This window comes from Camelus bactrianus, chromosome 1 (genome assembly GCF_048773025.1).
Source record: "Camelus bactrianus isolate YW-2024 breed Bactrian camel chromosome 1, ASM4877302v1, whole genome shotgun sequence".
Classification (NCBI taxonomy): Eukaryota; Metazoa; Chordata; class Mammalia; order Artiodactyla; family Camelidae; genus Camelus; species Camelus bactrianus.
In genome coordinates, this window is record NC_133539.1 from 16,018,983 (window position 1) to 16,046,696 (window position 27,714).

Consider the following 27,714-nt stretch of genomic DNA (forward strand, 5'->3'; position numbering starts at 1 on the left):
ACTTATCTGGGTTCTTCTGAGAGTCAAATGAGATAACGAAGGGAAAGGACTAAGTAGATGCTTCAGTTTTTGCCCTTAACTCTCTTCTTATCTCTGCGTTCATTCATAAGATCAAGACTGATGAGCTATAGCAATATCGAGAGTCAAAATAGTATAAAGATCATGATACTGTATGTTTTTGAATGTGAAATATGCCAATAAAACTAGAACTAAAAAGAAAATTAAAGAGATAACCATCAAACTAAGGTTGAAAAGAATTTGTTACCAGTGTCAGAGCATAATAAAGACAGTTATACAGGGTCCGGTGTATATACGATGTATGTGTGTATGATGTATGTGTGCAGTTGAAATGTAGAACATTTACCGTTTAGGACTAAATGGGCATTAATTGGATTGAAAACTGTTGTTTAGACAAAGAGTTGGATTGTCACATATAAGGCTCTTTTTTTTTTCTTTTTTTAATTAATAGACTTTATTTTTTAGAGCAGCTTTAGATTCACAACAAAAATCAAGGGGTAAGTACAGAGGGTTCCCCCATGACCCCTCCTCCCAAACACACACACACCCTCCCCCACCATCAGCATCGCCCACTGGAGTGTTACATTTGTCATAACTGGCGAACCAACATTGACAAAGCCATTATCAACTACAGTCCATAGTCTACATTATGGTTCATTCTTGGTGTTGAACAGTCTATGGATTTAGACAGTGATATGATGATACATATCCATCATTATAGGATATTTTCATACAGAGTATTTTCACTGCCCTAAACATCCCTAAACTCTGCTCTGCCTATAAGGCTCTATTTTTAAAAATTCCAGTTTTATGTCTATTCTAGGTACTGGGCATCCCCCTTTCTTGGGCCTTCTAAAATTCATGCTTTCAACATTGGTAATTAATTCCCTGGGTGTTGAATAGCAGAGGTTTCTATTGAGAGAACTCTTGATTTCTTACTGGGCACCAGCAGCAAGAATTATTCACTGGCCTTGTTATGAGTTGGGAGGAATTTGGGGTCAGCATTAGAATATCCTTTAGGCAGAAAGAAAAGCTTGCTATTGTCAAATGACAAAACTAGAACAATTTAGTAATGAGTTTGATGTCCTTCATTCAAAGGAAGACAAACGATACCCTACAAGCAGCACAGGTTCCTGAGGGATCTGGGGCAAGAGCGAGTTTACAGAGCCTTAGGGAGACAGCAAAGAAATGGCGCTATTGTCTAGGAGATCGGGAAGCGGGGCTCCTCATAAGGCTGGCACATCCTGTTTTCTAGGGTAAGTCAAGCTCACTGAAGCTGAGTTGGAGGACTGTGATCGGTGTGCTAGGATTCCTTCACAGGTGTTTCACCACGTGCAAGCTGACGCTGGTCTAGATTTGTGATGTGGGCCACACCACTGGGACAGCCTCCATTTTGTGGGTCCCCAGATAAGAATTAACTTTATCAATATCAACAGAGGCTATGGTTTCATCAAGGAGCTTTAATTTGTCCTTTGAAGCCAGGTCAGCAGTATCCCAAGAAGAACGTCAGTAGTCAAGGGGTGAAAAATGTGGATTCGTCCTCTGAAAGGAATGTTTTCTCTCCTCACTCGTCTTTGTGGCAAATCATTTTTAGCCTGAAACTCGAGCTCTGAAATAATTGTACGGTGACTGATGGATGTGAGGAATGTGGCCGCCTCTCCACACGGGTAAATTGAAGCTGTGTACGGTTTCTGTGATCACATTTCATTTTTCTGTATGCTTTGATTAGCTCCTCCAGCCTCTCTCACTACAGATACATTCACACACACACACACAGGGGCAAAACCTTGGAAAATTGCAATTTTCCGTTTTAATTTGAGAGTCAGGCCGGTCATGTCAACAAAACCCTTGATGGAGTAGGTCCAGCTCCCAGCTCTGCCTCTTCGTGATTCTGTGGCATTGGACGAATCTTTCAGAGCCTTTTCCTTCTCCTTAGAGTTGGGTGATTTTACAGATTGTTTCAGTTTTGTGATTCTGATTTTAATTTCAGTTCCCCTCTGTTAGCGATGAAATGGGCAATTGTAGATGTTCTGGTTCTGCTTAAGATTTTTTTGCGGGGGGAGGGGGTGCACTTCAAGGGAAGCCTTACAAATAAGATAGTCTTTTCCTTCAGCGAATGAAAATTTGTTTACGTGAAGGATTAAGTGAGGTTCTTTATTCATCCTTGAAAGGAGTTCACGCTCAAATCTTCTCGATTGTGATTCTACAGAATAATTACATTGAAGATGGAAAATCTGAATGTCTTAAAAGCATTTCGGTGGAGTATAATTGTATTATGCCCAGGGTGAGAGAAAACTATTTATGTGAGGAAACCACGACTGTAATAGAAATAGCATCATGTGTGCTTTTTAAGAGATACTTACTATACAAGAACCTGACCCTGAGGAGATTGTGAACTGATTAAACAATACCAAATACTCTTTTGGTCAGCTATTCAGACTGGTGAGAAGTTCATTTAAATGCAGAAACCAGATGGTTTTCATTAGCCACAAACTTTAAAATTACATAAATCCACCGATGTACTACGCTATGGGTCTCTGCCCTCTCCTCGCTGAGGAAACACAGGGTTCCTTGTTCCCTGTCCCTTGTAGTTGGGACTGTGTGCAGAGGAATGCTGCCAAGCCGGCTCCATAAGGAATTTTGATCTCCTTGATGATAATAAAGATCAACTCTGGGGGGAAAGGGAACACCCAGTTTGAAAGACAGCAGGAGAACTTTCTCGAGAAGCTGCTTTTGCACTTGTAAATTGCATGGATTCTAGGTGTAAGTTTACAGGTTCACCTCTGTAGACTGGCCCAGGTTAGGTATATATATTTCTATTTATTTTCAATTCCCCTTAAGCCCTTTTAAAGCCGTTTTCTAGCTAACTTGCTTTGGGAAAGTCCATTTGCACTTTGGTACCTTGTTTATATATTATGATTCTTAAAATTCTAGAAGCTAAGGGCTGGGTTTTTTGTTTTTTTTTAAAGATTGACAGCATTGTTAAGTGTAATATTTGGACCCCAGTAGTTCAGAGCATTCTGTAAATAGCCTGTTGCTCCTGAAGCACTGTGTGCAGGCGCCATTGTCTTAGCCAGTTATTTTGTTCATTGTCGCTGAGCACTGTTTTCCCATGGGAAAGCATCTCTGGTCTTATGATGTCAGTGGAAAATCATTCAGTGTACAAGAATTATCTTCATCTTCAGTCTCCCAGAAATGCATGGACCGTGAATGGCCATTTATGCCAGGGTGCCAATCTCTTAGATGTCTTGGATTTCTGCAAAGTAACCTTAAGTTACCTTAGATCTTGTTAATATGAAAATGAAATTAAAATGTAATAGTTGTTTAAGTAGTTGTATTTCCCATCCACTAAAGCTTTTGTATTTCTTTTCTATTAAAATGAGGAATGTTTTTCAAACTCGAGGAATAATTATCTTTAGGATGACTTTGACAGAGTATCTGTTTTCATTGACAGCAAGTAGGACCAAAAGGTTGTAGTTTTAAGAGTGTCCATATTAACAGATCGTGACTAGGATCCTGTATATGATTTATTAAACCGTTTTTTGAGGCTTCATTCAGAAAAGGGGATTGGAGTAAACCTGTCGGGCCCTTGAAAGGCTAAGTATTATCTCCCGTGTGACCATCTTGGCTGGTGACGGCTAAATGCCAGGGAGTGAGTGCGCTGCTCCTAGCAACCAGGCTATTTTTCTTAAATGAATTGTTTGATGCCAGTCAGGATCCTGTGGGTTGTTTGTCTTGTTTTAATTCACTGAGCCAGGAATATGTTACTTACAACATGATATTCCTTGCAGGTGGGCTTCATTAAGAATAGAAAAGCTTTTGGTTCAATTTGTGATCACCCAGCCAGATACTCTGATCTTACACACAGCTGGTGTTGATTTGGGAAAGAATTTTTGCCTGAGAAACATGTCTTTGTGATTTAAGTATTTATTCGTGAAGGGCCTCTTGTGATGTCAAATGTAACAGATGTACACATACAGCCAACTTTATAATTCCTAGCATAATAGATGGCCCTAAGTATTGAGAAATCAGTTTGAACTATTCAACAGTCTCCATTCTAGGAAAACAGGGCTTGACTCTCTGGACTTATTTTTTAAAGTTAATATTAGATTTCATCTGGTAGGAAATCCAGAAGGAACTGAAGCATCTATTTTCCTTAACTGCCATTGTTAAAAGGAAGAGATCATAAGGCAATTAACGATGTTTTCCAGTAATATGATAGGGACAAAATCAGTTCGTTTGAAGAGAGTGTGAGAAAGATTACCACCGTTTGGTAGTTGGCATATCCAAACGTACAAACACATAGCATCAAAACAACCAGAAATTCAAAAAGAAGGAAGGAGAACAAAATGAAGACGGGAAGGAATAGAAAGATATTGAGAACTCAAGGTAGGAAAAATGAAACATTTGATGTGTTTGTTAGGTAGGGTGACCAGTTATCTCAACTTGCTAGGGACTTTCTTAACTTTTAGCACTAAAAGTCTCACATCCTGGAAAGCCCTCAGTCCCAAGCAAACTAGGATGGTTGGTCATCTTATTGTCAAGGTAAGGACTTGCCAGATTTACTGCTTTGTCCCCCAGACTACATCAGTGCCTAGCATGTGTTATATTCTCAGGCTTACTGAGTGAAGAAATGTGAACTTCTGTCATTTATCTTTGCTGTTACTGTTATCATGGAGTTGCCTCTCTGCAGCTGGGAGGTAAAAGAGTGTCATCACCACGACTTCTTAAAGTAGGTAAAGGAGAAGCAATGGCCTCATCTTTAGGAATGTCTTATGCTGTGGAATTGAAGGACTTTGAGTTAGTAATGAGGTCATCAGAAAAGTAGAGAGAGCTGGGATGGTTCATTGAGACTGAGCCAACGTAAAAGACTTCCAAGGAAGTCTTCATGTATGGCAAAGAAATTGAAAAGTGACAGGTATTGAAGAAAAAAGCCTATTTTCTTTCTCAGGAGGTCATACGTAACCTTTGAGAAAAGTGTTTGAGTGGGGTGGGTATATAAACCAGACTACAGGGGTCTTAAGAAGAAGGTGAGAAGGTGGTATCAGTGAGTGTTTTAATCACCACCTGGGATCTTAGCACAATTTGTTGTAAGAAGTGGGAAGGCGATAGTTCCTCTAGAGCAGAGATAGGCAAATGATGGGCCACTGGCAACATCTGGCCTCCTGCCTGTTTCATAAAGAACATTTTATTGTAAAACAGCCACACCCATTTTGCACGTTGTCCGAGGCTGCTTTTGTATGACAACAACGGAGTTGAGTAGTCACAAGAAACCGTGTGTTTCCCAAAACCTAAAATATTATAATCTGGCCCTTTACATAGAAAATCTGCTGACCCCCTGTTCTAGAGGATAATAGAATTTTTTGTGTGTTTCCTTTTTTCAGTAGAGGATCTCAAAGGCTGTTGGTAGATGTATTGTGGAGCTGGGGGAAAGGAAGAGCTTATTGGGTATCTCTTGCTGTGTAACAGGTTACCTCAAACCTAATAATTTAAAATAATAATTGTTTATTATCTCAGTTTCGATGGGTCAGGAATTTGGGAGCATCTTCTGGGTGGTTCTGGCTCCAAGTCTGTCTTGAGGTTTCAATCAGGTCAGCCAGGGCTGCAGTCAAATGAAGGCTTGATGAGGCTGGAGGATGTTTCCAAGCTCACTCGCGTTGCTGTTGACAGGAGTCTTCAGCTCCTTATCATGCGGGCCTCTCCACGGGGCTGCTCAAGTGTCTGCACAACATGGCAGCCAACGTTCCCCCCACGGCATGTGATCCCAGAGAGCAAGGAAGAAACCCGGGAACCCTTTACGATCTTGCCTGGGAAATCACACGTCATTTTTGCTACATTCTATTTGTTGCAACGGACAGACCCTGATGTACTCTGGATTGGCCCTGACAAAAGCATGAAGCCAGCAAGTAGGGACGATCAGGGGTCTTCTTGGAAGCCAGCCACCATGGGGGAAGAAATTGGTACCTCAGTGTTCATTGAGGGAAAGCTATGGAATGAGGGGCTTTTGCATTGACAAGGAGGTAGAAACTGTAATAAACACATTGTGGAGAATCAGAGGTATAGAGAAATGTTGAGATTGAGAACAGGGGCATTCATTCAGCCAAATCATGACCAACTGTGGTAAAGGATCATTAGTCTCTCTGTTCAGTTAGCGGGGGTGAGGTACCGAGATTCTACTAAGACTGGAAATCTTTGGGACAGGAATGAATTTGAAGAGAATAAAATACCGTGGGGAATACAATGGTGATTGCATTACTAGATTGTAAATTTCTTGATAATGGAATTTAACATATGGGCAAAGCTCATATTTTATAAATAAATACATGAATAAATTTTATGCATTGATCTGTATTTTATATCTATTTTATGTCCTTCATTGCATCTGCTAATAGGGCCTTATCTATGGGATTATTATTTGACTTTTTTGCAATGCTATTGTCTTATTCCTTTAATGACATTGACAGAATCTGTGCTCTGATTTTTTAGGATCGAGGCATTGAATTTCCTCTTCTTCCCTCAGGAAAGCTGTGAAACTCAAGTGACTGGTGTATTCCGCTTAGGCTGCTTCTTTGCATCTGTTGGAGAAAGAGCTTCTCAGTTTCTGGCTTAGAAATTGTAGGTTTTGGGCAAGACCCCAAACTGGGGAGTAAAGGGGTCCCAGCTATTTGCTGACCATCTGACACTCTGGCCTCAGCTGCTGTTTGTTACATCTGGCAGGGTGGCGGCAGAATTTTATTAAATGTACCTTACACAGTAGAACTAGAAATGTAGAAAATGTTGCCTGCAACGTGGTTGGAGAGACTCTTGCCAGAAGCTTTTGCACTCAGGTCTGTGATAGGTCTCCCCGGGTTCAGTGCAAGATTTTTTTTTTAAAGGGCATAAATCTCTAACGGATGTATGGACAAAATATATATGACGATGACTAGAGTGGACAGTTGTTTGATCTATTTTTACATTTCTGTGCAAAGAAATGTCAGGAAGCTGTTTCTTTAACTGAAGTCTCTCTGTGTAATTTTAGCATTGTTGTTGTTGTTGTTGTTTTCTGTCCTGCGAACAGTTTTTAGAAACGATCCAAGTGATTATAGAATCACCCAGTTCTCAGCTGTGTGAATGGCTTTTGTCGGAAGTTAACTCTTCTTGGCACGGATGTCACACGTTTTCTCAGCAGCTGGATTTAACAAGGGAGAAGTACTCGGCTACCGTGTCTTCTGATTCCTCGATTGCAGATAGCACTTTAACTCCTGTGGATTTAGTTTTCAGCTCTTGCTGACTTTATTTTTGTCTTCCTGAGCTGTCAGAACCTATTAAGTGAGGTAGTATGGATATTTCAGAACTTCCATTTTCCCTTTTAAAAATATTTGTCTGATGGAAATACCTGTGGGCAGAAGGGTTTGGAAATACAGAAGGGCACCCATTTCAAAGTTATTCTGGTGAAATGGTGTTGCCCGCAGGGGTGATAGGTAAGAACTGTAGAGAGCTTACAACAGACACAGCTTGTACTGGGCTCTAAATGAGACTTGTCGCCTCCTGTAGGGTGGCTGGGGAGATGGGACACCAGCATCCTTACTCTTAAGAGCTGAGAGAGTGATAACCAGAGAATGTCCTGGAGGAAACTGGTGGGATGGCCAATATATTCATTCACATCTGTGCAGAGTAAATTCTGTAATAATTTTTTGGTTGCAGAAATCACAGTGTCACTTGCTAACCAGTAATGCACACCAAGACAGTGCCTTCAGCTCTGGGAGGTGTGTGACACACACTTCCAGACCTGGTCACCAGGCGGGGACTTGGCATTCTTTGTGTGAGTCAGTTGGAGTTTATTATGAAAATACAGTTTCCTCTTTTTTTGTGTGATTATATTTATTTCAGAAAAACATCTTATTTTATTGTCAGGACCTTTCAGTCTACAAAACGTATAAGCTTTTTCATGAAATCTGCCCTTGCGGAAATGTATAAACTTTTCAGTGAATAAATTCTTCTCCATATTACTAATTTTTTCATTTCAATATTAACAACAACACTATATCATAGGTGGTTGGAGATGTCTGTAGCAAAGGAATTCGTAACTGACATTTCGCAAGAATGGAACTGTTTTTGGTGTGGCTCCATGCCGGGTTCCTCTTTGCAGCCCTTCCCCAGCCTCTACCCCCCGAGCTATGGACTTCGGTAACTGACCCAGACTTACTTTTCCAGGTGCCCACAGACGGCAGTGCTGGCCTGCTTGCAGAGCCCCAGGTCGCCATGTTCTGTGGCAAACTGAACATGCACATGAACGTGCAGAATGGGAAGTGGGAGCCAGACCCATCAGGGACCAGAACCTGCGCCGGCACCAAGGAGGGCATCCTTCAGTACTGCCAAGAAGTAAGTCTTCGCCGGGGACCAGCCGCTCTTGTTGGACCCCGTGCGGCTTTTTTAAAATTCAGCTTCTTTTATGTTTGTATTTTATCTCTTGCAGTAAACATCTCGGTTCCTAATGATTCACCATTCCCTTAATATAAATACTTGCTCTACCCTGCAGTATGGAAAAATATGTTTGTAATTATGTCCTGTAACAACCATCATTAAACCAACTGCAATAGAATATTGTATGGCAAATATCCTTCATTTAAAAGAGCTATAAAAGATCCCAACTGAGTAAAGTTTAAGATATCTTGGCCCTTACTTTTCTCTTTAGAGTAGATCCCACTGTGGCTGTGCAGTCAAGGTATTGTGTTTAAAAGTAACTGGAATTAATTTTCTCTCTGTTACCAATTTGATATATTTTAGTACATACATTTGTTTATATTGAATTTTAGTTTTTCTCTCATTTTTACTATTCGAAAATGTAAGACATTTACATTGTTAAAGTATTGAAAATAAGTTGCACTCAGGAATCTCACTTGCCACCCACCCTCTGTTACTAAACATTTTTCATTGTTCTTGATTAATCCTTCTTGCAAAAGAGAGGATGTTATGTTTTCCCTTGTTTTTCTCATAAAAAATGTGGCTTACGGTAAGCACTGTTCTGCACTTTGCTTTTTTAACGTAACTTTTAGATCCTGGAAATCATCCCCTTACCCTTTGTAGAGATCTTCAGCCTTTGTATAACTTTTCCTAGTTTTCTTGCTATTATTGTATATGGTATGGTATATTGTTATTTTTAAAATTAATTTTTAAAATTAATTCAGTTTAAAATAGCTGGAGTCCACGGCATTTTGGCCCATATTTCTAGACAATTATCTATTCCTAGGATATGCGACTCTTTGTGTTTTAAGAACATTTAAAGGAATTATTCTTATACCTCTTGGCAAAGCAAAATCCTTTACCTTCCATAAACAACCTATAACCTGGCAACATTTTCTTTGTTGTAATCTTTTATGTACTAAAAAAGTACTAAAAATTTTCATTAGCCTTTTTTGATCCAAGCTGAGTGTTTAATGAAATATATATATGTATACATATTTTAAACACACACACACATATATATACGATTTTTTATTAGTAGCACAATAAGAAAGGACAATCTCTAAATTTTAATTCTTGTGTTTTGAGAATCAAAAAAGCATCTACAGTTGTCACAATATCAAGTAATTTTTATCTTGAAGGAGTCCTATGATGTGAAAAAATAATTCTTTATATTTAGGTAGAAATCACTAATATCTGTGCCCTTTATATTTTTCTTAAAAGCATTGATTAAATAGAAATTGATAATAAATTCACTTTTGCCCAGATATGATATTTCTAAAATATACATTTTGGAAATAATACTCACATTCAACTGAAGAGTTCCTCCAGTACAATTTCATAGATGAGTTATGAGTTTGGAAGTTGAAACTCTGTGTGTGCACGCTTACAGGCTTTTGATACCATTTTACTTTTCTGGATATACATGCGTATTAGGCATTCTGAATGTTAAATAAACTTTATTTAGAGACTGGAACTCAAATTTAGTAAGTGACATTGACCACATCATTATTTTTTGTTGAATGTCTGTTTCAATACATGTGTCATGGTTTGCATCAAAGTTTTTCCTCCGTGTCAGTTATAAATAATCAGATGTCTTTACAGTTGTATGATGACTCTATAAAAAATACTCTTCATGGCTCTGAGAACAACCCTCCTTCCTTTCCCACTTAGAGAGCCCACTGATGCCTGGGCAGCTTCACTTCCTTTTCTAGTCTGTTGTTTGTCCCAGGGCTAAGCCACAGAGTGGTTGTTCCTAGACCCAGACTTTGCCGGATTGTTGGTGGCCACGAGGTGGGGGCAGGGAGGGTGAGCCCTTTCGTTGTTTCTCCTTTGTCTTGCAATTGTGGTTATATCTGCCTGTCTCAGCTCCCCAGCTACAGAGGCCTTGTAGGATGAAGCACACAGGTCAGAATCTTAAGATGGATTAGACAAACATTATACTGAAGAAGTAAGAAAGGGCCAGGATATCAGGCCTTGTGAGCCCTTTTAATGAATTTGGTCTTTATTCTGTAACAACAGGAAGTGTCATTGAAGGTTTTTTTTTTTTTTTTAAAGGAAGGAGAATTGGGGGCTGTCTGTAGAGAGGGTATCTCTCGGTGCTAAGGATGCAATTATGAGTGGAACACAGGACCTATTCTTAAAGGAGGGACCTAAAGGGAGAGAAAAGCCTATAAAATAACGTTAGCAACATAAGAACCGGTGATGATGATGATGTTGGCACATGTCTGTGATGTCGATGATGCTAGTACCAACTAACTTTTATTGAACATTTAAAAAATGCCAAGCTACCTCGTCAAGTGTTTGCCTTCGGTTTACGCTACTGGTGCCTCTGGGGGAGAATCTTGGGAAAGAAACTTGGTGAATTGCAACATTTAAGGGGAACAAAGGGAAATAATCAATGGAGGAGGAGCAGTGGCTAAAAACCTAGGATCAGAACTAGGTGCTGTTAGGTTCTGGAAGTCAAACTCGGTTAATATCTAACCAAGGGAAATGACAAGAGTGCAGGTGTGATGCCTACCAGAAATGATTGAAGTGTAATTTTTCACAACGCAAATCGTGACTCCCTTGCAAAGTGAACGCACGTCAAAGATTTTACTCAGTTCATTAATTAATCAGGTAACCTGTAAGATGTAAACCAGTCTGACTTGAAGAGATTTAAATTCTTTTTCCAACAAACTTCATTCACGTGGCTGTGAACAGGAATCATCTGGTCTGCGTTGTGTGGGACAGGAAACATTTACATTGGCAATGCAAGTAGTTTATATGTAAAATAGCCTATAGCAAGTCCTGATAGAATCAGATAATCTTCTCCCCTACCACTCCCAGACTCTGAAAGACAACACCTACATTTTACTGCTAGAACACTCAGTTTATAATCTCTTTTGCCCATTTCTAAGTCACGGACTTAGAAATGTTTTATAATAAAACATTCTTCTAATTTGGCAAATCAAAGTTCATTGTTGATCTTTGAGAGAGCAATTTCAAGGGAATAGCATGGGAAGAAGTCAAATTGCAGTAGGTTACAGGAAGAAAAACATGAATGGGTGGTGAAACCATCTCTGGACTCTTTGAGGAAAGACCTAGAGGCAAAGAGCCTGTGGGCAATTCACAGAAAAGGGAAAGGCTTTGTTTTTTTTGTTGGGCTTTGTTTTTAAAGGGAACGAACTTCAGCTGAGGGAAGCTTAAACTAAACTCTGAAGAGTAGATGTCTATCATAAGGAGACTGGGCTCAAGCAGCTGGAAGACTAGGGAGAAATGAGATCCAGTGGATAAGTGTTTGGCTGAGTCTTAGGAGAATAAGGGATAGGGAAATAGTCAGGGGGGTTACTTAGGCAGTGTCTGTTGCCAGGTGATCAAAACCCACTAAACAACTGTACATGGAGGATATTTTCTCCCATGGGTGGGGAGGGTCATGGGGTGAGGATAACTCACAAAAAAGGCATCCAGAAATCAGGTCCTCAGATATCAGCACACTCAGTGCTGCCTGGAATGTCTCCGTTGGGGTCTCTTATTTTCTACTTATCTTTTCTCCTTCACATTCACCTTGTTTTCTCCTGCAAAGATGGGTTCTTCTTGGAGGCCAGGGAAGGTGGCAGCCAGTACCTCTGGGAGTGTGTCGTTCCAGCTTGGACCCCCAACTCTTTTTGGCCAGCGTGCACTCTAATTCCCAGGAGGAGTTCTCTCTGATCCTGCTTTTGTTCACACAGCTATATTTGGACCAGTGACCATATCCACAAGGACTCAGTACTGGGACTGGCCCACCTTGGTCGTGAGGGTGTGTGTCTTGTCTGGCAGCTCAATCAGAGCCACGTGTTGTGGGGAGAGGAGCTCTGGCCAGAAAAAAAAGGATGAAGAATGGCATGGGAGCCAAATAGAAAAATGACCACAGCCCAACACAATGGGCTTAGAAACACGCAGTGCCTTTTAAAAGTGGTATAGGTTGGAGAGTGGGTAGCTGAGGGAATTCATAGTGCATCATGACTTTAACCGGCTTTTGGGAAGATGTTGGGGAGGTGGGTGTTGGAGAGGGGCTCACTCAGAATCTTTGGTGCTTCCTAAACTATGTAGAACATTCGATATTGATATTTTGGGGTCTTCCTGTCGCCTCTCACTTTGTACACATTCTGATATTGTCCTTTTGTAATTGGAAATAATGAATAGTTTTCATTTGTAGGATTGAATTATGGGGGAGTTTGTATGCCTTTGTTTGTTTGTTTGTTTGTTTGTTTGTGTTTTTAGCTTCATGTTTTTCAGACAGTTGATTGATTCCCTGCTAAGAAAGTCAAGGAAAATAATGCTCATAATTTTTCTACCTCCCCTTCTCACAGGTTTTGTAAGTTAATATTGTTTTTATATTCTCAGAGTTTACTATTATAGTCTGTTCTGTTGCTATAATTCCCACAGTCGTCAGTTCCTTCACTGGATTCATTGTTTACAACCGATTCTTTCACCAAAGCATTTCTATTCCTATATTATTTATTTTGATTCCTCTATGTTTTGGGATCCCTGTCAACTTACTTAGTTATTTCCAGAAGCTGTTCTTACTGAACAATAGCTTAGTTATGTATAGAATTCCAGGTTGACAGGTATTTGCTTCAGCACCATGAAGACACTTACCACTATATTCTGACACCTATCATTGTGCAAATTCCTTTTTAAAAAATCTACAGAAACCATCACTGTTACTATTTACAGTGCTCTTCACTGACTGATTATTTTCTCCCGATAGTGATAAATAATTTTTTTCCTTATGTGCTCCATCCCTCTCGTGACCAAAACACAGATATTGTAGAGACAGCTGGCTGAGTCACAGAGGCAGCTGTTAGCAGTCTGTGGTCCTAGGACAGAATCAAACCAACTAAATTCATCACCGTGACCTCATTTTGACCTTGTTAATTTAACTCACTTGTGAAATTTGTTTTTCCAGAGGATTGCCTGTATAGCTGCACATCGTATCTGTTGGTGCTGGTGCTTAGCTTAATATGATGTGTCAGATATTACTGCTTTGATGATGGATTGTCTAGTCAATGTCCTTCATAGTATCAGGTTCCTCTTGATTTGTATTCCCTGATGTTGGTGGTTTTGCTGTTATTTATTGTCAATGTGGTCATTTTTGCCTCCTGATTGCTTTGGTCCTATCGTTGATAAGGGGCAAGATTAGGGAGAAAAAAGTAAAAATTGAGTCTTTTACCTTTGTTCTTGATTGTAAGCCCTTATAAAGTTTGATTGGGATGACAGTTTGAAACTTAGGGTTTAAATTGTGTATTTGTTCAAGCAGTGTTTTATCCCATATCATCCAAATTCTTGGTACCTGTAAATTCTCTCTTGTTCCCCAATCATAATAATTATGCTTCTGCCCTGTCATCATTCAAATATTTGCATTTTCAAAATGTGAAAATTTTCTTTACATATTTTTTATTAGCATAGTCGGCGCTATTCTTTCTTTCTTTCTTTCTTTTTTAATCAAATGTGCCTTGAGGACTTCTGTAGACTGAATGTTTGTGTCTTCTCCAAAATTCATACAGTGAAGCACTAAGGTCCAATGTGATGATATTTGGAGGTAGAGCTTTTGATAGGTAATCAAGGTTAGATGAGGTCATGAGGGTGGGGCCTTCATGAGAGGATTAGTGCCCTTATAAGAAGAGACACGACACCAGAGAGCTTGCAGAGAGTTTGCCCTCTCCTCCTGCTCACACAAAAAGGTAATGTGAGGCCACAGGGAGAAGATGTCAATCTGCAAACCAGGAAGAGACTTCTCCAGGACCTGCCTGTGCTGGCACCCTGATCTCAGACTGCCAGCTCTCAGACCTGTGAGAAAATAAATCCCTGTTATTTAAGCCACCCAGTCTATGGTAATTTGTTATGGCAGCCTGAGCTAAGACTGGGACTTATACTGGGGATCCCTGGGCAAAGGGATTCTGGAGATCATGCTTTACAAAGCATTTTCTCCAACGTTTAACTTTGATCCAGAGCACATGAGCTGTCATTCAGTAACTGCTTGTGGACGGCCTATTGCCGGCACAAGGATGGAAACTGGATGAGGCAGGTGCTCCACATCACTCTTGGCACTGGAAAGCCTCCCCTGAGATGGCCTTGTGGGCTCCTCCTGCAGAGACTGCTTCTTTCCATTGACAGAATTCCAAAGAAATGTTTAAGCAAGAATTGGGGTTCTTGGTCCATAGTCCAGATTTGCCCTCAGTTTATTTTCACCCAGTTAAACACAGTGTCATGATAACCCTCAATAAGAGAGTAATACACATAGAGTATGGCTTGATATATTCAGTCAAATGTACCAAATGATCATAAAGTCTGCTTCCTGAAAACAGGAAGGAAACCTTACATTGTTCTTTGTGTCACCCTGTGTTAATATGTTGTCACTGACTCTTGATGAATCACATCTTCCAGTAGTTAACTTCAGTCTTGGTTGGACATGAGACTTGCTTTAGCCAGTAGAATGGAGTGGTTTAGTTCTGAGTCTAACCCTTAAGAAGGCCTGGAAGTTTCTCCTTTTGTGCTCTGAGAAGGCAACCATGGGAGAAGCCCAAGTGGAAGAAAATGGAGGCTGTCATTCACTAGCCCTCGCTGCCCTCCCAGCCAGCTGCCGGCACCAACCAGCAGCCACGTATGCAAGGCCAGGTTGGACCCAGCAGCCTTCCTTGCAGTCCTCCCGCTGACAACACCATGTGAAGAAGGACAGTTGCTCAGCTGACTCACGGAATTGTGAGAAATTCTAAATTATTGTGTGTTAGCTGGCCTTCAAGATGGCTCCCAGCAGTACTGGACTCCCTTCTCGTATTTACATCCACATGTAGTGTCTTCCCACTGTGCACAGGGCTGACATTTGTAACCAACAGGATTTCAGAAAAATCACAGTGTGTGACTTTTGAGGCTGGATCATAAAAGATGTGTGGCTTCTGTCTTGCGCTACGTCTTTTGCCGTGGTGGGAGCTAGCTGCCATGGCATGAGGACACTCAAGCAGCACCATGGAGCCGTGCACTTGCTGCAGAACTGAGCGCTCCTGCCAACAGCCGGCACTGACTTGTGCCCACTCAGCCACGTGGAAGTGGATCCTGTGGCCCAGCCAAGCCTTCATTTGACCGCAGCCCCTGCTGACATCTTGACTGCACCCACGTAAGAGTCAGCGTCCCTCAGCTAAGCCTCTTACGGATTCCTGACCCACAGAAACTGTGTGAGGAAAGAAATGCTTACTGTTTGAAGTTACTAAGTTTGGAGATACTTTGTGTGCAGTAATAGATGACCACAACAGACACTCCCTTAATGATTATTTTCCTCTGTGGTCCCTTTGATAGAAAAAAAAATTTCCTTTTCTTCATTCTATAGGAGATGCGGAAACATCATGGGAGCAATTTGAAAATTACCATATAAATGAGTCATCATGTGACAGCCTGAAGTGGCCACTCGCCTTCACGAGCTGTTATATAACCCAGACGTTGGCCTAAGGCACCTAAGAGTCTTACACATAGATCAAAATTAAGATACTCTTCCCCTTGAAACATACATTATCAGGTCTAGGGAGAAAAATTAGAATTTCTAGATTTTGTTATCCCTTTTCTTTTGAATGAAATGAAATTTCAAAACAAAACAAAACATTGTTTTATTTAAATCAAAGGCTTTAGGTTAGGAAAAGAAAAAATTGCAAGTGTACTTCAGTTCTTCATCTGAAGAACCCTGTTCCATTCCCAAATTTAATTTAGGCAAATTGAGCAGGTATTTACTGGTTCAGGAGAGGATTTTGTGTCGCGTGTTGCTGAGTGGCCATTCTTGCACAGAAGGAGCTTATACATATACGATTAGATAAATTGAGAAAAGAATTTAGGAGATTGAAAAGGTGGAATGAAGACGTAAAGTAAAGGATCTTGATTGTAATCTGGGGTTTGGGATCTAATTTTAGAGATGACTAAAGGCTAAGGGACTGTTCTTAACAGGAGTGTTTTCTGATTGAGACACTTCTGGAAAAATTAGCCTGTATCCAAGTGTAAGTTGGACTTGGGAGAGAAGGGAATTCAAGTCTTAAGGTGCTGGTGGGAAAGGGGTGGGAAAGATCACTCTGCCCATCCTTGTTGTGTAGATGAGCAGGTATGCCAGGCCCCAAGATGCTGCTATAAGGAAGCCTTAGGGTTAAGTGTAGAAAAGGGGGGGCATGGGCTTCCCTATCAGACCTCCATTCACATGCAGCCTTTGCTCTTTGACACCTGAGCAGTCCAGGAAAGTTGCCCAACCAAACTTAGACCATGGCTTCCTTTTATGATAGGAGGATAGAGGTACCGTTGTAAAAGTTAAACATTGTTGATTAAACAAGAAACTGTATAAGTCCCAGTACTGTTCTTCCTCCTCTTTCAGGGAGAGAATTTAAAACACAGGCTCCCTGACATGCAGAGCACCTCCTGCGAGGTAGGGGCTTAGAGCAGGTGACCATGGCTCTGCTAACTCACATTGGGAGCAGGTCTCTAAGAGAGAGTTTTGAACAAGTTAAGCCTCAAGCCCTGGAACAGATGTCCAACTGGGAAACCTAGACAGGTGAATGTGGCTTTGCTTACAGTCTCTTCCATTAGATTGTGAGTATACTTTCTTTTTCCAAAGTGTTTTCTTTCCACAGTTCACAATATGTATTCTGTTTCTTTAACCTTCTTGCTCTAAATGAACTGTTGTTTTGTCTATAAATTAGCGGGATCACCAAACAAAGCATACCACTGCTTGAACCAAACAAAGATGGCCTGTTGGATGAGTGAACAAAGCCATGTCCTTTGCCCAACTAACTCTCTCCTCTAAAATATATAACTCAGCAGGGACTCCCAGATAAAACTTGTTTGTCTTCCTTGATGTTTTCATTCTATAGTAATGTGAAGTTAAAATTAATTTTAAAAAAACCCAGCATATGTGATTGTTTTAATCTGACTAGCTTTGAGGACATTTTGTAGACACACCCGTATGGTAGATGCTGTGGTACCTTCTTGGCCATTATTATTTTGCTATATGGACTGTCCACTTTTATGGGCTTAAAACTGACCCACGCATGACAGGCACCTATGCGTTGTGGTTTGATTCTTGAAAGATCCAAAAATTCTTATTAAGTGAAATAGTTTTTGAGTAGAGGTATCCAGCTACCTCTACATGAGGATAGATGTATTTTGCATGTTATTGGTCTTGTGCATTTATAAAGATTGCTTGCACAAACCATAGGATTCAGAAGTAAAAGAGATGAAACCAGTTTGGTTCTCCCCCCGCCCCATTATCATTTAATCAAATTAATGTTTGATTTGACATTTATCCTGGTTCCTGTCTAGCTCTTTGCTAAATGCATCCTCAATTATAACGTATTTGCAGTAATACTATAGACTTCTAGATTTGGCATGTTTATTTTTTATGCTTATTATGTATTTATTTTATATTTATTTATCGAAAATGTTTTTCCTGCAGTATATTTTTTTCTTTTTTCCTTTTAGCTTTATTGAGGTACCAATAACAAATAACCTTGTATAGTTTGGACATTTTAAAAATAAGGAAGTCAGCCATAAATTGACAGAGAGCATGAGCATCTTGGCTACATGTGGACACAGCTGTTTGTGTTTCCACATTCTTGTCTTGTCTTGTTTATTTTGGTGTCCCCTCCTCCCTCATTTGTTTTTCCATTCAGCACATTAGCGTAAGAGTAACTTACATATCCAACAAGGTTCTTGGACAATATTTTCCAACTCTGAGAATGAATGTATGTATATGAGAATATATTTGTATCCAGTGTGAGAAACAGACTTGGGCCAGATTATTGGGAAACAGGCTAGCGCCCTGCGGCATTTTGTGTCCCTTACTCCTACGTAAGGTCATCATTGTGAAACCCCAGCGCTGTTCAGACCTCCCAGTATTGCAGTGGTGTTTCATCAGCTCTACTGTACTTCCCAGCACCTCATGAAATTGTAATCAGAGAATGTTTTTGGTTTCCAGTTCTCTTTCTCAATTAAATTAGATACTGTTTCCAGTATCTCCCATTATTCCAAGAATTTGTGTTGCGAAGCAGTTTCAGGTATGATTTTTCTTCGTATTCCAGAAAACCTTAGAGGAAAGAGTATGTTATTTTCATCCAGAAACAGAAATATATGCTCTAGGACATGCTTTGTTTCGGTTTGGACACTGGAGTGGAAGTCATTTAAAACTTAGAATTAATACACTCTTTGAGTGCTCAGAGATGTCACTTACTTTTGTTGTTCTGGCTTCATCAATTCCATCTTTGATGAAATGGAGCGATTACCAACTGATAGAGGTTTACAGGACCTGCTACACATAAAACATTTGTAATGATTCAGGCATATAGTAAACCCTCAATTATATATTTTTCTTTTTGGCCTCTTGGCTGTATTCTTTGAGCAAGAAATTGATATGTAAAAACTTTCACAGGATGAAAATATCCCATGATCCATCGGCTAGCTCTATGCCATTTTACTATAGTTTGATTTTTTTTGTTTCATGCGTATGTTAAGACATGCTAGCTAGCTGACATCATGCGTTTACAGTTAAGTTCTTGGTTTGGTTTGTTTGCGTTTTGTTTTTTCACTTGTAATGTAAATTTAGAAATCTGACTTTGTTTCCACTGGGCTAGTTTTTTTTTTTTTTTTTTAACTGTTAGTTCTTTGTAATTCAAAATTTCAAGCATATGTGAAAGTAGAAAGAATAGTATAACGAAAGCCCCATGTGCTTATCATTTCCAATAGTTACTCTTATTCTAGGATGTCTGGAATCCAAGTTCTCTACCTTACCTCCTTCAGAGTCTGCATTATTTCTCGCAAGCCCATGTGCAGACAGATGTGTTGCTTGTCCCTTTTGCAGTCTGTAAATTGATGAAGATGAATTAAACAACACATGTTATTTACTGACTTCTGACTTACGTGTTTAAAATACCATTTTATTAACACTGCATGGTTTCCAGCATGTTTTTTCAAGAAAGAAATATCCTGGAGAACCCGATCAAAAATCGATTTCAAAAGTTGAAAGACTAGAAAGAACAGTAAGCAAATTATTTTCAGAATTAGTAGCAGTTCCCATTCCCTGACCACAAACTCTGTTTTTAGCCTTTTATTGGCCACATTTGATTTTGTGTTCTCGGAACCTGCTTGGTCATTTAGAACCTAATTGTGTGTAAATATGACTTTGGGCATTAATTAATCCTTTGTTCCAGGTGGCCAGATGCAAAAGGATGCTCTGAGGGTTCTCCTATTTGTCCTTAATATTGGGAATAAAGGAGAGTTTTTGTAGCACTCTAACAGCATATGTCTTAGAGAAATATTTTTATATTTCTGTATATATAACTATATGTTCTTGACTTTCTTAAATATCATCAGTGTCTTTTTTTGCTTTGGGTATTTAACAACTTAAATGTCATCTTGTCTGAGATTAATATAGCTCCCATTTGGATAGACAGAGAGAGAGAGAGAGAGACTCTTTAGATTTTTTAAATTCAGAATGAAAATGTTCTGATGGTGACTAAGTTTTAAGGTGTTTTCTGTAGTGAGGAAAACCAGTTAGTTTTCCAACTACAGCCTCCTAATATGGATTTAAGATTGTTTCTACTTTACCTTTCCTGGCTCTTAGTATTTGAAATTTCTTCGGCTCATTTTAAAAATAAAGTTAATTTATGTACTGGTAGGTTTGCTTTCAGAGATAAAACATGTTCCTGTGGCCAGAATAGTAGGCTGCTTGTGACAGATGCCTGGACCAGCCAGATGGGCCCCCTTAGCTTGAGAGCCTGGCTTCTAATTCTTCTTCCTCAGCTGTGTATTTATTAACATTTATTAGCAGTAATCTACTGCTTTTTATACAGGATGCTATTATTGGTCTAAATTGCTACATCATACTTGGAAGAACAGTATTGGAAGGCACTGAGATGCTTACTTTTCTCAAAAGCTTATAATCCAACTATAATACCATACTCTTTAGATAATCTTATTTAAGAGATGCATTGATAATACCCAATGGGAGCTTTGTATCTACTGAATTTCCCTACATCTAGTGGATTCTGAACTTAAGCATTACATATTGATCACGCACTTACTGTGCTGTCACCAAGTTGACCCCTGTGGAGGGAACACAGAAATGAATCACATTGTTCCTGCTTTCAAGGAGTGTGTGTCCTAATGGGCAGGAAGCCACATAAGAGCAATAGGAGGTAGAAAGTGGTCGGTGATCAGATAAAAGCAATCGGACAAAATGCTTTGGATGCAGAGATCGAAGGGAACATTAGTGAACCATCTTTGGAGCTGGGCATTTTTCTTGAGTTTTGTTCATTTGGAAGGAAAATAAAGCTACCAGAGCAGCTTATTTTAAGTGGGGGCTTATTAAAGGAGACGTGGCACACCTCCCTGGAGTTACAGGTCATCAGGTGGTCCGGGTCTCATCTGCTGTCTGTCTCTGTCTCGGGTACACAGTTGTCTCATCTTAGCATCTCATCTCCGTGCATCTTCTTATTTTCCTCCCTAGACCAGCTGCCTCTTCCAGATTCCTGGTTCCCGCCCACCCCTAGGTTTTGACAGCACCATCCCTGGCTGCGACTTCCCCTCCTGCTAGTCTTGTATCCATCCCCTGTCATCTAACTAGAGCCTGTATGTGCTCGTTCAAAACGCTTGAGGAAGAGAATGCAGTCTACAGTTTGCTTTCCTCTGGCTGTAATGAGCTACGGGGCCGGAACTGCAGAGTTAAAATATGGTCCCTAATGAGTACCCTTCCAGGGGACCGGGGGCTGGAGTGCTGGCTGCAGGGAGGGGCAGGGAACTTGGCAGCCTCCCGATAGCCTCGAACCAACGTTCATAAATGTGGAGCGCCACGGGGAGGCTGCGGGCGGGTGCCAAATTGTGTTTCCTGCCTTTGGAAAGTGTATTTTCACCGGGGAGGCGGTACACAGATGTACTTAACCCAAATGTGAGGCACACTGCGATAAATACCATAAAGCGTTCCCGCAATGGGAGAGAGGGACTAGCATTCTGTTACACTGTGGGTGGAGGAGGTTTGTCTACGTGAGAGGACCCTAATGGGCCTGGGCGTTTGAAGTGGGGTGTGAGGGTCTTAGGAAGAGTGTGTTGGGAGCACAGTGTGTGTATTTATTCAGTGGCTGCCCTGTGTGGTTCAGGAAGGTTTGTTGGAACTGAGGACGGTTTGCTTTTCAAGTAACTGACATAAGCCTGGGTCTGCTTCTGCTTTAAGTATTTATTAATAGCTGTAGTCATCTACATTTTTTTTAATAATCAAAAAATAGTTACTCCTCATTGGGATTCACACAGGAAGCATTTTAGAAAAGGAAGGGGGCCACATAGAAGTCAGCTTTTGCTAATGCCTGCTGTTATAGCAAGTTGTTAGCGATGCTTGTGTTAGCAATGCATGCCCTGCATGTGTTGAAAAACCTACCAATTAAAAAGCTTAGGGATCTCAGATGTCTTTTGTTTCCTATGTTAAGGTGTGAGATGACACAAAGAAAATAAAAAACATTGAGCTGATGCTTGTAATCAATTATGATGAAAAGTCAGGGACTTATTAACTAGCCACAAGCACATTTGTGTGTCTAATTAATTTTTATTCTTGCCTGAAACTATGAACCATGCTCTTTTTTCAACATATAATGCTTATTTGTCTCACCACATAAAAATGCTTGTTTGTCTCTGGTCATACACTGGAACTGCCTAATAGAAAGTGAGATGTAGTACTTGGAATTTTTGTCTGAAACTTGAGTATTTTTTTTTCACTGGGAGTGCATGTGGTTATCACTGTGACTGGGACTAGGTATGTTTCAGAAGCACTTTTGTTATTTTAATGTTTGATGTTCCTCCCCCGACCTTTTAAAATAAACCTCCTGAATTTAGAACAGCAGATTTGTATTCTCTTTGGCAAATTCAAATTCGTAACTCCCCATCTCAGAGCAAAAATGGGGTGGACGAGATTGAAGTTAGCACTTCCGTTTTCATTTCGGGGCAGTAGGCAAATTGTGCATGGGATTCACGTGGTTCAAATTTTATAATCTCATCCAACTGCCTGTAAACAATTGTCATTGTCCAAATTCTGGAGGGTGAAATCGAAGCACAGGAAATCACATGTATGCCCTAGATTTCGTGGTGGGAACTAGAAGTGGATTCTGTGTTTGACTCATTGCTTTGTGAAGCTAGTGACCTTTAGGGGAGGAATCCTGTCTCCTCTGATCTTAACTGGTCAGTATGCAATTCTGTCTGCTGGAAAGTGACCCACTGAATACGTTACGGCTTTTTTGCACCAGATATTACCTTAGGAAACTAAAGATGGAATGCAACGTGAACAAGAGATTTTTTTTTTTTTTTAGCTTGTCAATCTGTTCCCTACAAATAGGTTTTTTGGTTTGGAATTAAGAAGGAAATGACTTGACTGTGCCTCCTACACAGTCCTTCTTTATAGAAAACGGAGAGTTCCTGAAAAAACCCTCAGCAGGGTAGTATTTCTATGAAGTGACAGCTAGAACCTTTTAGAAAAATGCAGTAGCTCACACTTACTGCATGGGATTTCACGTCCCTCGGGGCGAGCTCTCTAGTGTCATAGAGTTTATGACTTGTGAATGCTGTACTTTTGTGGTACCATAAACCAGGAGAGGTGGTGTGAGAATTCTATTCCTGTATGAAAAGCCACTTCATCTTTCATTATATAGGAAAGAGCCATGGGGATGTTAAATTTTAGTGGCATTTTCAAGTTGAGCCTTATCTGCTACTGATATGCACGTGTTGAAGAGTTAAGATACTCAAGAACAAAATGAAATATAGGAAAGGCGCTGTTTCCTTTAGAGCTGAGTTACTGGCAAGTGGTTTTGAAGAATAACTTTCTCAATACCCACCCCCGCCCCGCCCCGCCAGGATATCCATTTTGTGTGTTTTTATAGCATGTACCTCCCTCACTGAACTTATCTCGCACTCCACAGATCAGTGCTGTATTTTTTAGAGCAGTTTTAGATTCGTAACAAAATCAGGAGGAAGGTGCAGAGATTTCCCATATACTCCCCACCCCAACTCATGCAGAGTTTCTCCCTTATTATCAACATCCCCTAGCAAAATAGTAAATTTGTTACAACTGATGATTCTACATTGACACATCATTGTCACCCAAAGTCCATAGTTTACCTTAGGGTCCTCTCTTGGTGTTGTACATTCTGTGGGCTTGGACAAATGTCTAATGACATGTATTCACCATTATAGTATCATATAGAATAATTTCACTGCCCCTGAATCCTTTACGTACCTCCTGTTCACCTCACCTTCCCCCTAACTCCTGGTAACCACTGGTCTTTTTATTGTCTCCTTAGTTTTCCTTTTCCAGAATGTCATGTGGTTGGAATCACACATGTATCTTCACATTGGCATCTTTCAGTTAGTAATAGGCAATAAGATTCCTCTGTATCTTTTCATGGTTTCATAGCTCCTTTCTTTTTGGTGCTGGATAATCCATTGTCTGGTTGTACCACAGTTTTTGTTCATTCCTGGTGCCTTAATTTTTTTAACTGATTTATCTCAGGGTTGGGAGTAGAGTGAGGTGAGCGAGGCACTCAGGAATCAAGATAAGTAGTATTTTAATGCAAGGTTTAAAAAATCAAAATTAATCCAAAAAATCCTCAACGAACAAAATATCAACATTGTAAATGAAGATGGGATGATGGTGAGCTTTCACTGAATGTCAGCAACAACCATAGCAAAATTCCTTGTGTCCATGACCCACAGTGTGGACAGTATCTTCTTGCTCTGAATCCTGGTTCCTCCCCAAAGGCACTGTTTCCCCGGGAGCTTTCTCAGGTGTTCTTTTCTTGCGGTCCTCCTCGCATCGTGCCTGGAGGTGGGGAGGTCCTCCTTCTTCCTCATTTTCACTTCCAGACCATTCTTTCCCTCTCCTCCCTAAAACACCCCCAGCCCAAACTGTGAGGTGCACGCTCTTGAACTAGATCATCCCTCTCCTCTACTGTTGGAGAGCTCTGTCTACTGCAGTGGAATGCCCCCACAGTCTTTGAAGGTTTTAGGTCCTGGCTTTCTGTCATTCCATCAACTGCATCCTTTGTAATTCTTTTTTTTTTTTTAATTGAAGTCTAGTTGATTTACAATATTATGTTAGTTTCAGGTGTATAGCAGAGTGGTGCAGTTATACATTTATATATTCTTTTCCATTATAGATTATTACAAGATACTGAATATAGTTCCCTGTGCTATACAGCAGGTCCTTGTTTATCTACTTTATATGTAATAATGTGTATATGTTAACCCCAGTCTCCTAATTTATCCCTCCCCACCACCTCTTTCCCCTTTGGTAACCATAGTTTGTTTTCTATGTCTGAGAGTCTGTTTCCAGTTTGTAAATAAATTCATTTGTATCATTTTTTTTAAGATTCCACATATAAATGATATCATATATTTGTCTTTCTCTGTCTGACTTACTTCACTTAGTATGATACTCTTTGGGTCCATCCATGTGACAAGATTTCATTCTTTTTTATGGCTGAGTAATATGTTCCACTGTGTATATGTATCACATCTTATTTATCCATTTATCTGTCGGTGGACATTTAGGTTGCATCCATGGCTTGGCTACTGTAAATAATTTCATAATTCTTAAGTAATTTTAATATCAACTTCAATGATCCTTACAAGACTCTAGTTTCTCTGTTCTTTGATTTTCATTCCTCCAAGTGGTCTTGCCTTCATCATTCTTCTTCAGTCATTCCTTATGATACTCATATTATACTCCTTGCAATTACCAATAACTGTAACTGCTCCAAAAATATTAATTTCAACTTTCTGACTCTCTTCAGTACTGCTTCTAACCACTTCATTGTCTTTGGTACCTTAATATCAAAATTCTGTAGCACACACCAGGATTTATTGGTACTACAGCCTTTTAACTGTGTCTCCCACCCCCATATCCCCACCTTAGATTTCATGGCCCATCGTTATAACCATTCCCTTGCTTACACCCTCAGTTCTCTAATGCTTTTCTCTCTTCATTGTATTTATCTGACAAAACAGCAACCCTGACAAAATGTATGATTCATGCAAGGAAAAGCCCGTTTTAGAATTAAATTTTTATGTTTCTATTTTTCTTTCAAATCTCTGCTCATTATTATTAATAAATAGGAGTGATTTGATATTTTCACAGATACATTTTGGTTCATCAAGTTTCACATTTCATTCCAAGTGCTCAGTAAACACCATGATTTATTGAGAACAATAATCAAAGCAAAGGGCTATAGTTAGTTATGAAGGAAAGAGATTAGGAAATGCAATTCTTTATCTAAATGACACCCATGATAACTTTTTGATAAATTATTCTTACGTAAATTACTTCAAATAAAGAGAAGCATTTTTATATAAAAGCTTGCTCTGTGTCATATCCTGTACTTGAAATGTTTGCTTAATTGAGAAGACAAGGGTGGGTTGTGAATATAAGTAATGGTAATATTACCAGATTACTACTGTAACATCTATTCAGGGCATTGCAGAATATCATCCTCACACCAGTTTACTTTGCATTGAAAATAACCCCATGCTTGTAAGAGGGCCCCCTCCTTCTTTTCTATTTTATCTCCCTTGGAAAAATAATATTTTAAGCCTGAATGGGTGAGATTAACAACAAGGTCCTACTGTATAGCACAGGGACCTATATTCAATACCTTGTAATAATCTGTAATGAAAAAGAATATATATGCATGTGTAACTGAATCACTATACTGTATACCAGAAATTAGCACAACATTGTAAATCAACTATACTTCAATAAAAAAAAAAATAGCCTGAATGGGTGTAGTAAAATCAAATCAAAGTTGTATTGCTTACTGTTTTGAACGGGTTGGTTAGGTTCTTGATCTTTTTCTTTATCCTAAATTCCCTTAGCTTGACCACACCGAGAGCAGGCTAAAATCTCAGGGGTTAGCAATACCTTACTTAGGAGGACAGCAGGGTTGACCAGATGCTTATGTGTGCCAACCTCCGCCTCAGGTAACAATTTACCCTTTTTGTGTGTTTTCCCAGGTCTACCCTGAACTGCAGATCACCAATGTGGTGGAAGCCAACCAACCAGTGACCATCCAGAACTGGTGCAAGAGGGGCCGGAAGCAGTGCAAGACCCACGCCCACATTGTGATTCCCTACCGCTGCCTCGGTGAGCCGGCCGGCCGTGGAGCTGGTGTTGACTGGCCATGGGCTTTGGGGATGAGAAAGAAGGATGCTCTCATGAGTTCAGATATGCAGGTTCTTCCTTCAACGTAGTGCCGCTGTGTGTTGGACAATGAAGGAGCAGTATTTATGAGCTTTCCGCCTCAGAATGAATTTATCCCATGTGTTTATTATAATTACAAACCTGTGGACCGATTCCGCAACTGCTAAATGAAAAGGCCTATTGGTGGGGTCCAGGAATCCAAATTTTGCCAAATTCTGGACGTGATTCTCATGTACACTAATTATCTAGATTTAATAGATTTAGGGCCTTGTGTGTTTCCTCACATAGACATCCTAGACAAGACACCCTAATGTGCTTTTTGCTAATTTCTTAAAAATCTCTTTCCTGCAACAACTGACCACTCCTCCTGTTTGGTGATGATTGAAGAATGAGAGCTGGGATTTTTTGTTTTTGGTTTTGGGGTTTTTCTGATTACATCAAACTAGAGGAAAGTTTGATCACTAAGGTTTAAATGCCTGTTTCTCTCACTGACCTCAAATTTCACTTTAACTCGTTATTTATAAAATTGAGTTGTTTTACTTCGTATCATATGTTTTTCCTCTGGAAACACTGTCATACTCCGTATTTAATCTGACTCAGTTCTTAGTCTCTTCCTAGTTGACTTTTTTAGGTAACCAGTATTGGGGAAATCAGCGATCTTTGATCTGATGGCTAGCACCTACACATTTCCCAGAAGTTTATTTATCAGTAGGATGGCTGTATATAAGGACATAGAGGTTTATCTGCAGAGGATGTAGACAAATATTGATATACATTCCAATTTGTAAAGACTAAAAAAGGTTTTTTTCTAAAAAAAAGTACCAACAGCAAACTTAGAAAGTCCGGATGACCAAGATTCTGGAGGTCTATTTAATACTTTGTTCAAACATGAATGTCCTAAGAGCGTACTGATTACTGTTCATGCACGCACAAAATTTGAAATATGAATAGAAAACACCAAGCATTCGAATATGGAAGTTTCTTCTGGTGGATTTACGATAAAGAAAATGGGAAAATCAGATTCTTAAACACTTGGCAAT

At 39.9% G+C, this 27,714-nt stretch overlaps 1 protein-coding gene across 6 annotated transcripts in view; it reads left to right on the forward strand.

Moving 5' to 3' along the window:
- Positions 1 to 27,714, forward strand: part of APP (amyloid beta precursor protein) — a 259,372-nt gene that overhangs the window by 47,425 nt on the left and 184,233 nt on the right. For all 6 annotated transcript variants that reach the window (XM_074360950.1, XM_074360953.1, XM_074360939.1 and 3 more), the window contains exons 2-3: positions 8,212 to 8,379; positions 26,488 to 26,617. In XM_074360950.1, coding sequence (XP_074217051.1) covers positions 8,212 to 8,379; positions 26,488 to 26,617 — 298 coding nt within the window. The remainder of the gene's footprint in view (positions 1 to 8,211; positions 8,380 to 26,487; positions 26,618 to 27,714) is intronic.